A 13,437-nucleotide genomic window follows, 5' to 3' on the forward strand; every position below is an offset into this window, starting at 1 on the left:
CCTGTATATAACCTCATTACTACCTGGTACTCCGGTATATAACCTCATTACTACCTGGTACTCCTGTATATAACCTCATTACTACCTGGTACTCCCTGTATATAACCTCATTACTACCTGGTACTACTGTATATAACCTCTTTACTACCTGGTACTACTGTATATAACCTCATTACTACCTGGTACTCCTGTATATAACCTCATTACTACCTGGTACTCCCTGTATATAACCTCATTACTACCTGGTACTACTGTATATAACCTCATTACTACCTGGTACTACTGTATATAACCTCATTACTACCTGGTACTCCTGTATATTGTCTCATTACTACCTGGTACTACTGTATATAGTCTCATTACTACCTGGTATTTCCTGTATATAGTCTCATTACTACCTGGTACTACTGTATATAGTCTCATTACTACCTGGTACTCCTGTATATAGTCTCATTACTACCTGGTACTACTGTATATAACCTCATTACTACCTGGTACTCCTGTATATAACCTCATTACTACCTGGTACTCCTGTATATAACCTCATTACTACCTGGTACTCCTGTATATAACCTTTTACTACCTGGTACTACTGTATATAACCTCATTACTACCTGGTACTACGGTATATAGCATCATTACCACCTGGTACTCCCTGTATATAACCTCATTACTACCTGGTACTACTGTATATAACCTCATTACTACCTGGTACTCCTGTATATAACCTCATTACTACCTGGTACTCCTGTATATAGTCTCATTACTACCTGGTACTCCCTGTATAAGGCCTCATTACTACCTGGAACTCCTGTATATAGTCTCATTACTACCTGGTATTCCTGTATCTAACCTCATTACTCCCTGGTACTCCTGTATATAGCATCATTACTACCTGGTACTCCTGTATATAGCCTCATTACTACCTGGTACTCCTGTATATAACCTCATTACTACCTGGTACTCCTGTATATAACCTCATTACTACCTGGTACTCCCTGTATATAACCTCATTACTACCTGGTACTACTGTTTATAACCTCTTTACTACCTGGTACTACTGTATATAACCTCATTACTACCTGGTACTCCTGTATATAACCTCATTACTACCTGGTACTCCCTGTATATAACCTCATTACTACCTGGTACTACTGTATATAACCTCATTACTACCTGGTACTACTGTATATAACCTCATTACTACCTGGTACTCCTGTATATTGTCTCATTACTACCTGGTGCTACTGTATATAGTCTCATTACTACCTGGTATTTCCTGTATATAGTCTCATTACTACCTGGTACTACTGTATATAGTCTCATTACTACCTGGTACTCCTGTATATAGTCTCATTACTACCTGGTACTACTGTATATAACCTCATTACTACCTGGTACTCCTGTATATAACCTCATTACTACCTGGTACTCCTGTATATAGTCTCATTACTACCTGGTACTCCTGTATATAACCTCATTACTACCTGGTACTCCTGTATATATCCTCATTACTACCTGGTACTCCTGTATATAACCTTTTACTACCTGGTACTACTGTATATAACCTCATTACTACCTGGTACTACGGTATATAGCATCATTACCACCTGGTACTCCCTGTATATAACCTCATTACTACCTGGTACTACTGTATATAACCTCATTACTACCTGGTACTCCTGTATATAACCTCATTACTACCTGGTACTACTGTATATAACCTCATTACTACCTGGTACTCCTGTATATTGTCTCATTACTACCTGGTGCTACTGTATATAGTCTCATTACTACCTGGTATTTCCTGTATATAGTCTCATTACTACCTGGTACTACTGTATATAGTCTCATTACTACCTGGTACTCCTGTATATAGTCTCATTACTACCTGGTACTACTGTATATAACCTCATTACTACCTGGTACTCCTGTATATAACCTCATTACTACCTGGTACTCCTGTATATAACCTCATTACTACCTGGTACTCCTGTATATAACCTTTTACTACCTGGTACTACTGTATATAACCTCATTACTACCTGGTACTACGGTATATAGCATCATTACCACCTGGTACTCCCTGTATATAACCTCATTACTACCTGGTACTACTGTATATAACCTCATTACTACCTGGTACTCCTGTATATAACCTCATTACTACCTGGTACTCCTGTATATAGTCTCATTACTACCTGGTACTCCCTGTATAAGGCCTCATTACTACCTGGAACTCCTGTATATAGTCTCATTACTACCTGGTATTCCTGTATCTAACCTCATTACTCCCTGGTACTCCTGTATATAGCATCATTACTACCTGGTACTCCTGTATATAGCCTCATTACTACCTGGTACTCCTGTATATAACCTCATTACTACCTGGTACTCCTGTATATAACCTCATTACTACCTGGTACTCCCTGTATATAACCTCATTACTACCTGGTACTACTGTTTATAACCTCTTTACTACCTGGTACTACTGTATATAACCTCATTACTACCTGGTACTCCTGTATATAACCTCATTACTACCTGGTACTCCCTGTATATAACCTCATTACTACCTGGTACTACTGTATATAACCTCATTACTACCTGGTACTACTGTATATAACCTCATTACTACCTGGTACTCCTGTATATTGTCTCATTACTACCTGGTGCTACTGTATATAGTCTCATTACTACCTGGTATTTCCTGTATATAGTCTCATTACTACCTGGTACTACTGTATATAGTCTCATTACTACCTGGTACTCCTGTATATAGTCTCATTACTACCTGGTACTACTGTATATAACCTCATTACTACCTGGTACTCCTGTATATAACCTCATTACTACCTGGTACTCCTGTATATAGTCTCATTACTACCTGGTACTCCTGTATATAACCTCATTACTACCTGGTACTCCTGTATATATCCTCATTACTACCTGGTACTCCTGTATATAACCTTTTACTACCTGGTACTACTGTATATAACCTCATTACTACCTGGTACTACGGTATATAGCATCATTACCACCTGGTACTCCCTGTATATAACCTCATTACTACCTGGTACTACTGTATATAACCTCATTACTACCTGGTACTCCTGTATATAACCTCATTACTACCTGGTACTCCTGTATATAGTCTCATTACTACCTGGTACTCCCTGTATAAGGCCTCATTACTACCTGGTACTCCTGTATATAGTCTCATTACTTCCTGGTATTCCTGTATCTAACCTCATTACTCCCTGGTACTCCTGTATATAGCATCATTACTACCTGGTACTCCTGTATATAGCCTCATTACTACCTGGTACTCCTGTATATAACCTCATTACTACCTGGTACTCCTGTATATAACCTCATTACTACCTGGTACTCCCTGTATATAACCTCATTACTACCTGGTACTACTGTATATAACCTCTTTACTACCTGGTACTACTGTATATAACCTCATTACTACCTGGTACTCCTGTATATAACCTCATTACTACCTGGTACTCCCTGTATATAACCTCATTACTACCTGGTACTACTGTATATAACCTCATTACTACCTGGTACTACTGTATATAACCTCATTACTACCTGGTACTCCTGTATATTGTCTCATTACTACCTGGTACTACTGTATATAGTCTCATTACTACCTGGTATTTCCTGTATATAGTCTCATTACTACCTGGTACTACTGTATATAGTCTCATTACTACCTGGTACTCCTGTATATAGTCTCATTACTACCTGGTACTACTGTATATAACCTCATTACTACCTGGTACTCCTGTATATAACCTCATTACTACCTGGTACTCCTGTATATAACCTCATTACTACCTGGTACTCCTGTATATAACCTTTTACTACCTGGTACTACTGTATATAACCTCATTACTACCTGGTACTACGGTATATAGCATCATTACCACCTGGTACTCCCTGTATATAACCTCATTACTACCTGGTACTACTGTATATAACCTCATTACTACCTGGTACTCCTGTATATAACCTCATTACTACCTGGTACTCCTGTATATAGTCTCATTACTACCTGGTACTCCCTGTATAAGGCCTCATTACTACCTGGAACTCCTGTATATAGTCTCATTACTACCTGGTATTCCTGTATCTAACCTCATTACTCCCTGGTACTCCTGTATATAGCATCATTACTACCTGGTACTCCTGTATATAGCCTCATTACTACCTGGTACTCCTGTATATAACCTCATTACTACCTGGTACTCCTGTATATAACCTCATTACTACCTGGTACTCCCTGTATATAACCTCATTACTACCTGGTACTACTGTTTATAACCTCTTTACTACCTGGTACTACTGTATATAACCTCATTACTACCTGGTACTCCTGTATATAACCTCATTACTACCTGGTACTCCCTGTATATAACCTCATTACTACCTGGTACTACTGTATATAACCTCATTACTACCTGGTACTACTGTATATAACCTCATTACTACCTGGTACTCCTGTATATTGTCTCATTACTACCTGGTGCTACTGTATATAGTCTCATTACTACCTGGTATTTCCTGTATATAGTCTCATTACTACCTGGTACTACTGTATATAGTCTCATTACTACCTGGTACTCCTGTATATAGTCTCATTACTACCTGGTACTACTGTATATAACCTCATTACTACCTGGTACTCCTGTATATAACCTCATTACTACCTGGTACTCCTGTATATAGTCTCATTACTACCTGGTACTCCTGTATATAACCTCATTACTACCTGGTACTCCTGTATATATCCTCATTACTACCTGGTACTCCTGTATATAACCTTTTACTACCTGGTACTACTGTATATAACCTCATTACTACCTGGTACTACGGTATATAGCATCATTACCACCTGGTACTCCCTGTATATAACCTCATTACTACCTGGTACTACTGTATATAACCTCATTACTACCTGGTACTCCTGTATATAACCTCATTACTACCTGGTACTCCTGTATATAGTCTCATTACTACCTGGTATTCCTGTATCTAACCTCATTACTCCCTGGTACTCCTGTATATAGCATCATTACTACCTGGTACTCCTGTATATAGCCTCATTACTACCTGGTACTCCTGTATATAGTCTCATTACTACCTGGTACTCCTGTATATAGTCTCATTACTACCTGGTACTCCTGTATATAGCCTCATTACTACCTGGTACTCCTGTATATAGTCTCATTACTACCTGGTACTCCCTGTAAAATGCCTCATTACTACCTGGTACTCCTGTATATAGCCTCATTACTACCTGGTACTCCTGTATATAGCCTCATTACTACCTGGTACTCCTGTATATAGCCTCATTACTACCTGGTACTCTTGTATATAACCTCATTACTACCTGGTACTACTGTATATAACCTCATTACTACCTGGTACTCCTGTATATAACCTCATTACTACCTCGTACTCCCTGTATATAGCCTCATTACTACCTGGTAGTCCTGTATATAGCCTCATTACTACCTGGTAGTCCTGTATATAACCTCATTACTACCTGGCAGTCCTGTATATAGTGTCATTACTACCTGATACTCATAGTATATGGCCTCATTACTACCTGGTACTCCTGTGTAGAACCTCATTACTACCTGGTACTCCTGTATATAACCTCATTACTACCTGGTACTCCTGTATATAACCTCATTACTACCTGATACTACTGTATATTACTTCATTACTACCTGGTACTCCCTGTATATAGTCTCATTACTACCTGGTACTCCTGTATATTACTTCATTACTACCTGGTACTACTGTATATTACTTCATTACTACCTGGTACTACTGTATATAACCTCATTACTACCTGGTACTCCTGTATATTACTTCATTACTACCTGGTACTCCTGTATATAACCTCATTACTACCTGGTACTCCTGTATATAACATCATTACTACCTGGTACTCCTGTATATAACCTCATTACTACCTGGTACTCCTGTATATTACTTCATTACTACCTGGTACTACTGTATATTACTTCATTACTACCTGGTACTCCTGTATATAACCTCATTACTACCTGGTACTCCTGTATATAACCTCATTACTACCTGGTACTACTGTATATTACTTCATTACTACCTGGTACTCCCTGTATATAGTCGCATTACTACCTGGTACTCCTGTATATTACTTCATTACTACCTGGTACTACTGTATATTACTTCATTACTACCTGGTACTCCTGTATATAACCTCATTACTACCTGGTACTACTGTATATTACTTCATTACTACCTGGTACTCCCTGTATATAGTCTCATTACTACCTGGTACTCCCTGTATATAGTCGCATTACTACCTGGTACTCCTGTATATTACTTCATTACTACCTGGTACTACTGTATATTACTTCATTACTACCTGGTACTACTGTATATAACCTCATTACTACCTGGTACTCCTGTATATAGCCTCATTACTACCTGGTACTGCTGTATATTACTTCATTACTACCTGGTACTACTGTATATAACCTCATTACTACCTGGTACTACTGTATATTACTTCATTACTACCTGGTACTCCTGTATATAACCTCATTACTACCTGGTACTACTGTATATTACTTCATTACTACCTGGTACTCCTGTATATAACCTCATTACTACCTGGTACTACTGTATATTACTTCATTACTACCTGGTACTACTGTATATTACATCATTACTACCTGGTACTACTGTATATAACCTCATTACTACCTGGTACTCCTGTATATAGCCTCATTACTACCTGGTACTGCTGTATATAACCTCATTACTACCTGGTACTACTGTATATAACCTCATTACTACCTGGTACTCCTGTATATAGTCTCATTACTACCTGGTACTCCTGTATATAACCTCATTACTACCTGGTACTCCTGTATATAACCTCATTACTACCTGGTACTCCTGTATATAGCCTCATTACTACCTGGTACCCCTGTATATAGCCTCATTACTACCTGGTACCCCTGTATATAGCCTCATTACTACCTGGTACTCCTGTATATAACCTCATTACTACCTGGTACTACTGTATATAGCCTCATTACTACCTGGTACTCCTGTATATAACCTCATTACTACCTGGTACTACTGTATATAACCTCATTACTACCTGGTACTACTGTATATAACCTCATTACTACCTGGTACTCCTGTATATAGTCTCATTACTACCTGGTACTCCTGTATATAACCTCATTACTACCTGGTACTCCTGTATATAGCCTCATTACTACCTGGTACCCCTGTATATAGCCTCATTACTACCTGGTACCCCTGTATATAGCCTCATTACTACCTGGTACTCCTGTATATAACCTCATTACTACCTGGTACTACTGTATATAGCCTCATTACTACCTGGTACTCCTGTATATAACCTCATTACTACCTGGTACTCCTGTATATAGTCTCATTACTACCTGGTAGTCCTGTATATAACCTCATTACTACCTGGTACTACTGTATATAACCTCATTACTACCTGGTACTCCTGTATATAACATCATTACTACCTGGTACTCCTGTATATAGCCTCATTACTACCTGGTTACTATTTTCTAATTTTATTTAGCAAATGTTCTTACTTTTTAACTCTGCATTGTTGGGAAAGGGCTTGTGGTTTATTACATCACAATAACGTCTACAACTGTTCTATTCGGTGAGGATTCAAATTAGATTAGATTTGATTTATAGTAGTATGTTGAAATAAACAGTGGGGTTCTGGGACAGAGTGTGTGAGTGTGAGTGTGTACCTTTGCCCTGGGCCAAGTTGCGGTTGAATCCCAGTGGACTGACAAACTCAAACAGGAAGACAGAGACGGCCGTGACCAGGAGTAACATCACAAACATCATCACCCAGACAGATGCACTGAAGGGCTCTGAGAGAGGGGAGGAAGGGAGAGAGAGGGAAGGAAGGGAGAGAGAGGGGGAGAGAGAGGGAAGGAAGGGAGAGAGAGGGGGGAAGGGAGAAAGAGGGGGAAAGAGAGGGAAGGAAGGGAGAGAGAGTGGGGAAGGAGAAAGAGGGGGAGAGAGAGGGAAGGAAGGGAGAGAGAGCCACGGAGAGAGAGGGAAGGAAGGGAGAGAGAGCCACGGAGAGAGAGGGAAGGGAGAGAGAGGGAAGGAAGGGAGAGAGAGCCACGGAGAGAGAGGGACGGGAGAGAGAGAGAGAGAGGGAGAGAGGGGAGGAAGGGAGAGAGAGGGGGAGAGAAGAGGGGAGGAAGGGAGACAGAGAGAAAGGGAGAGTTTCATAACCACTTTATTTGACAGTACTTTATTTGGTGTAAAGCATTGCCACCAGCAGCACCAGCCCTTTAAAACCAACGCTTCTGACGTCACACATGTAGATACATACTTATCATTCATCTCTATAACACCATACTAAGCAGACAGAGAGAGATGGAGGAGGACGAGGGGAGGAGAAAGACAGACAGAAAGATATCTAGAGAGACAGACTGGGAGAAAGAGAATGAGAACACAGGGAGAGAAAGAGAGTGAGAGAGAGAGAGAGAGAGTGGAGAGAAAATGGAGAGAGAGAGAGAGAGAAAGAGAAAGAGAGAGAGAGAGAATGTTAACACATTTACCATGCCAATAAAGCCCCTTGAATTGAATTGAATTGAATGGAGAGAGTGAGAGAGAGAGAGAGAGAGAGACAGATAGACAGAGGAGAGAAAATAAAAACCAAACTATACGCTTGCTTTATCGACTTCCAAAAAGCATTTGATTCTAGTTGGCAGACAGGACTGTTCTACAAAGTTATTGAAAGTGGTGTCGGGGGTAAAACATATGACATAACTAAATCAATGTATACTGGCAATACGTGCAGCGTTAAAATTGGCAAGAAAATAACAGAATTCTGTAACCAGGGGCGGGGCCTTCGCCAGGGTTGCACTCTGAGCCCTGCACTCTTCAATATTCATATCAATGAATTGGCTACTATTCTAGAAAAAATCCTCAGCCCCTGGTGTTAGTCTCCACAATTCAGAAGTTAAATGCCTGCTCTTCGCAGATGACCTATGCCTGCTGTCACCCACAGCACATGGCCTACAGCAGAGCCTGGACCTGCTAGAGCAGTACTGCCAGACCTGGGCCCTGGCAGTAAACACCAAAAAGACTAAAATAATGATTTTCCAGAGAAGATCCAGATCTCAGGGAATTAGACCAAAGTTCTCAAATGGTACAAAATATATAGAGTACTGTACACACTACAATTACTGAGGTTTAAATATATAGAGTACTGTACACACTACAATTACTGAGGTTTAAATATATAGAGTACTGTACACACTACAATTACTGAGGTTTAAATATATAGAGTACTGTACACACTACAATTACTGAGGTTTAAATATATAGAGTACTGAACACATTACAATTACTGAGGTTTAAATATATAGAGTACTGAACACACTACAATTACTGAGGTTTAAATATATAGAGTACTGTACACATTACAATTACTGAGGTTTAAATATATAGAGTACTGTACACACTACAATTACTGAGGTTTAAAAATAAGCTCAACTGGAATCCTTAATGAGGCAGTGAATAAACAGAGAGAAAGCACGCAGGGCATTCTACACCATTAAAAAACTAATTCTAATTGAAATACCTATTAAAATGTGTCTAAAACTAATTGAAGGTGTCATTGAACCAATTGCACTTTATGTCAGCGAGGTGTGGGGTCCACTTGCAAAACAAGATTTCATCAAATGGGACAAACACCCCATTGAAACCCTGCATGCAGAGTTCTGTAAGATTATCCTACATGTCCAGAGGAAAACTACAAACAATGCATTCAGGGCAGAATTAGGAGAATATCCACTAATAATAAAAACTCAAAAAAGATCAATTCAGTTTTGGAAACATCTAAAATACAGTGACCCCCTCTCATATCATTACCAAGCCCTGCAATGTCAAGAGCTGAGCAAAGAAAATAGTCCCCTCATCCAGCTGGTCCAGGGGCTCAGTTCACAAACCTGTTCTACTAACACACTGAAGCCTCAGGACCAGAACATTCAATCAATCAGAATAAACCAAATTACAACACAGTCAAAACAAAACTATATTGCTTATTGGGAAACACAAGAACAAACACAAAGCAAAATGCAGTGCTATCTGGCCCTAAATCCACAGTACACCGTGGCTAACTATTAGACCATGGTTACTGATCAAAACCTTAGAAAAACCTTGACAAAGTACAGTCTCAGTGAGCACAGCCTTGCCCTTGAGAAGGGTAGACACAGGAAAACCTGGCTTCCTGTAGAGGAAAGGCTGTGCAACCACTGCACCACAGCAGAACCTGAGACGGAGCTGCTTTTCCTGACAAAATGTCAAAAATATAAAACAACTAGAGAGTGTAAATTCCCCAACAGTGAATCCCTTATTCAAGGTTTCAAAGACCTCTCTGATGAGGACAGGCTACCCGTCCTGTTGGGGGAGGGATAGGCTACCTGTCCTGTTGGGGGAGGGACAGGCTACCTGTCCTGTTGGGGGAGGGACAGGCTACCTGTCCTGTTGGTGGAGGGATAGGCTACCCGTCCTGTTGGGGGAGGGATAGGCTACCCGTCCTGTTGGGGGAGGGATAGGCTACCTGTCTGTTGGGGGAGGGATAGGCTACCTGTCCTGGTGGGGGAGGGACAGGCTACACGTCCTGTTGGGGGAGGGACAGGCTACCTGTCCTGTTGGGGGAGGGATAGGCTACCTGTCCTGTTGGGGGAGGGATAGGCTACCTGTCCTGTTGGGGGAGGGACAGGCTACCCGTCCTGTTGGGGGAGGGACAGGCTACCCGTCCTGTTGGGGGAGGGACAGGCTACCCGTCCTGTTGGGGGAGGGACAGGCTACCCGTCCTGTTGGGGGAGGGATAGGCTACTCGTCCTGTTGGGGGAGGGACAGGCTACCCGTCCTGTTGGGGGAGGATGCAGAGAGCTGTGGGTTGGCAGTACCTGCACATGTACTCTACTGTATGCTTATTGTTATTGTTGAATGTATGGCTATTTTGACACCTGGTTATTGTTGTTATTGTTGTTACTGTTGTTATTGTTGTTATTGTTGTTACTGTTGTTATTGTTGTTATTGTTGTTATTGTTGTTACTGTTGTTATTGTTGTTATTGTTGTTATTGTTGTTATTGTTGTTATTGTTGTTATTGTTGTTATTGTTGTTACTGTTGTTATTGTTGTTATTGTTGTTACTGTTTTTATTGTTGTTAATGTTGTTATTGTTGTTATTGTTGTTACTGTTGTTACTGTTGTTATTGTTGTTATTGTTGTTACTGTTGTTCCCGTTGACAATTTGATACTCATGTTTATATCGTAAATATCCAAAATAAGCTTTGGCAATATGGACTTTGTTACGTCATGCCGATAAAGCAAATTGAATTGAATTGAGAGAGAGAGAGAATGGAGAGAGATAGAAAGAGAGAGAGAGATAGACAGAGAGAGGGAGAGAGAGAGAGAGAGAGAGACAGAGAGAGAGAGAGAGAGAGACAGAGAGAGAGACAGAGAGACAGAGAGAGAGAGAGAGAATGGAGAGAGATAGAAAGAGAGAGAGAATGGAGAGAGATAGACAGAGAGAGAGAGAGAGAGAGACGAGAGAGAGAGACGAGAGAGAGAGAGAATGGAAAGAGAGAATGGAGAGAGAGAATGGAGAGAGATAGACAGAGAGAGAGAGAATGGAGAGAGAGAATGGAGAGAGATAGACAGAGAGAGAGAGAATGGAGAGAGAGAATGGAGAGAGATAGACAGAGATAGAGAGAATGAGAATGGACAGATAGAGAGAGAGAGAGAATGGAGAGAGATAGACACAGAGAGAGATAGACACAGAGAGAGGTTAGTCACAGTAAGTTTGAGTTTCTAGCACATTTCCTTATTTCTCATTATTCCCTTGGATCTTCTCTGAGCGGAAGGTCTCACTTCCAACGGGCAGGAGAGGAGGAGGTGGAGGATAGAAGAGGGAGAAGGAGAGGAGATGAGAGGGAAAAGGGAGGAGGAGAGGGGAGGAAGGGGAGGAGAGGGGTAGGAGAGGAGAGGGAGAAGGAGAGGAGATGAGAGGGAAAAGGGAGGAGGAGACGAAAGTGAGAGGAGAGGAGGGGGAGGAGTGGAGAGAAGAGGGAGAGGAGAGGAGAGGGGGAGGAGAGGGAAAAGGAGAGGAGGAGAGGGGAGGGGAGGAAGGGGAGGAGAGGATGGGGGGGAGGAGAGGGGTAGGAGAGGAGAGGGAGAGATTATGAGGAGGAGGAGGAAGATGAGGAGGAGAAGAGATAAGGAGAGGAGAGATGGAAAGAAGATAAGAGAAGAGGAGGAAAGGAGAGGATTCAGAGTGTGGTGTGGCGGAGAGTCAGACAGAGTGAGTTAGCCAAACTAGAGACAGAGAGTTAGCCAAACTAGAGACGGAGAGTTAGCCAAACTAGAGAGGGAGAGTTAGCCGAACTAGAGATAGAGAGTTAGCCAAACTAGAGAGGGAGAGTTAGCCAAACTAGAGAGAGAGAGTTAGCCAAACTAGAGACGGAGAGTTAGCCAAACTAGAGAGAGAGAGTTAGCCAAACTAGAGACGGAGAGTTAGCCAAACTAGAGACAGAGAGTTAGCCGAACTAGAGAGAGAGAGAGTTAGCCAAACTAGAGAGGGAGAGTTAGCCAAACTAGAGAGAGAGAGTTAGCCAAACTAGAGAGAGAGAGTTAGCCAAACTAGAGAGAGAGTTAGCCAAACTAGAGAGGGAGAGTTAGCCAAACTAGAGAGGGAGAGTTAGCCGAACTAGAGAGGGAGAGTTAGCCGAACTAGAGAGAGAGAGTTAGCCAAACTAGAGAGGGAGAGTTAGTCGAACTAGAGAGGGAGAGTTAGCCGAACTAGAGAGAGAGAGTTAGCCAAACTAGAGAGAGAGAGTTAGCCAAAATAGAGAGGGAGAGTTAGCCGAACTAGAGAGAGAGTTAGCCAAACTAGAGAGGGAGAGTTAGCCGAACTAGAGAGAGAGAGTTAGCCAAACTAGAGAGGGAGAGTTAGCCGAACTAGAGAGAGAGAGTTAGCCGAACTAGAGATGGAGAGTTAGCCGAACTAGAGAGAGAGAGTTAGCCGAACTAGAGATGGAGAGTTAGTCAAACTAGAGAGAGAGAGAGAGTTAGCCAAACTAGAGACGGAGAGTTAGCCAAACTAGAGAGAGAGAGTTAGCCAAACTAGAGAGAGAGAGTTAGCCAAACTAGAGACGGAGAGTTAGCCGAACTAGAGAGAGAGAGTTAGCCAAACTAGAGAGAGAGAGTTAGCCAAACTAGAGACGGAGAGTTAGCCGAACTAGAGAGAGAGAGTTAGCCAAACTAGAGAGAGAGAGTTAGCCAAACTAGAGACGGAGAGTTAGCCGAACTAGAGATGGAGAGTTAGTCAA

The 13,437-nt window shown here is 41.3% G+C and overlaps 1 protein-coding gene across 1 annotated transcript in view; it reads right to left on the reverse strand.

Annotated features, from left to right (window-relative positions):
• Positions 1-13,437, reverse strand: part of LOC110514365 (glutamate receptor ionotropic, NMDA 2A) — a 193,924-nt gene that overhangs the window by 33,902 nt on the left and 146,585 nt on the right. Inside the window, exon 13 of the mRNA XM_036972876.1 lies at positions 7,824-7,949. Coding sequence (XP_036828771.1) covers positions 7,824-7,949 — 126 coding nt within the window. The remainder of the gene's footprint in view (positions 1-7,823; positions 7,950-13,437) is intronic.

The sequence above is a fragment of the Oncorhynchus mykiss genome, unplaced genomic scaffold (assembly GCF_013265735.2).
Source record: "Oncorhynchus mykiss isolate Arlee unplaced genomic scaffold, USDA_OmykA_1.1 un_scaffold_196, whole genome shotgun sequence".
Taxonomy (NCBI): Eukaryota; Metazoa; Chordata; class Actinopteri; order Salmoniformes; family Salmonidae; genus Oncorhynchus; species Oncorhynchus mykiss.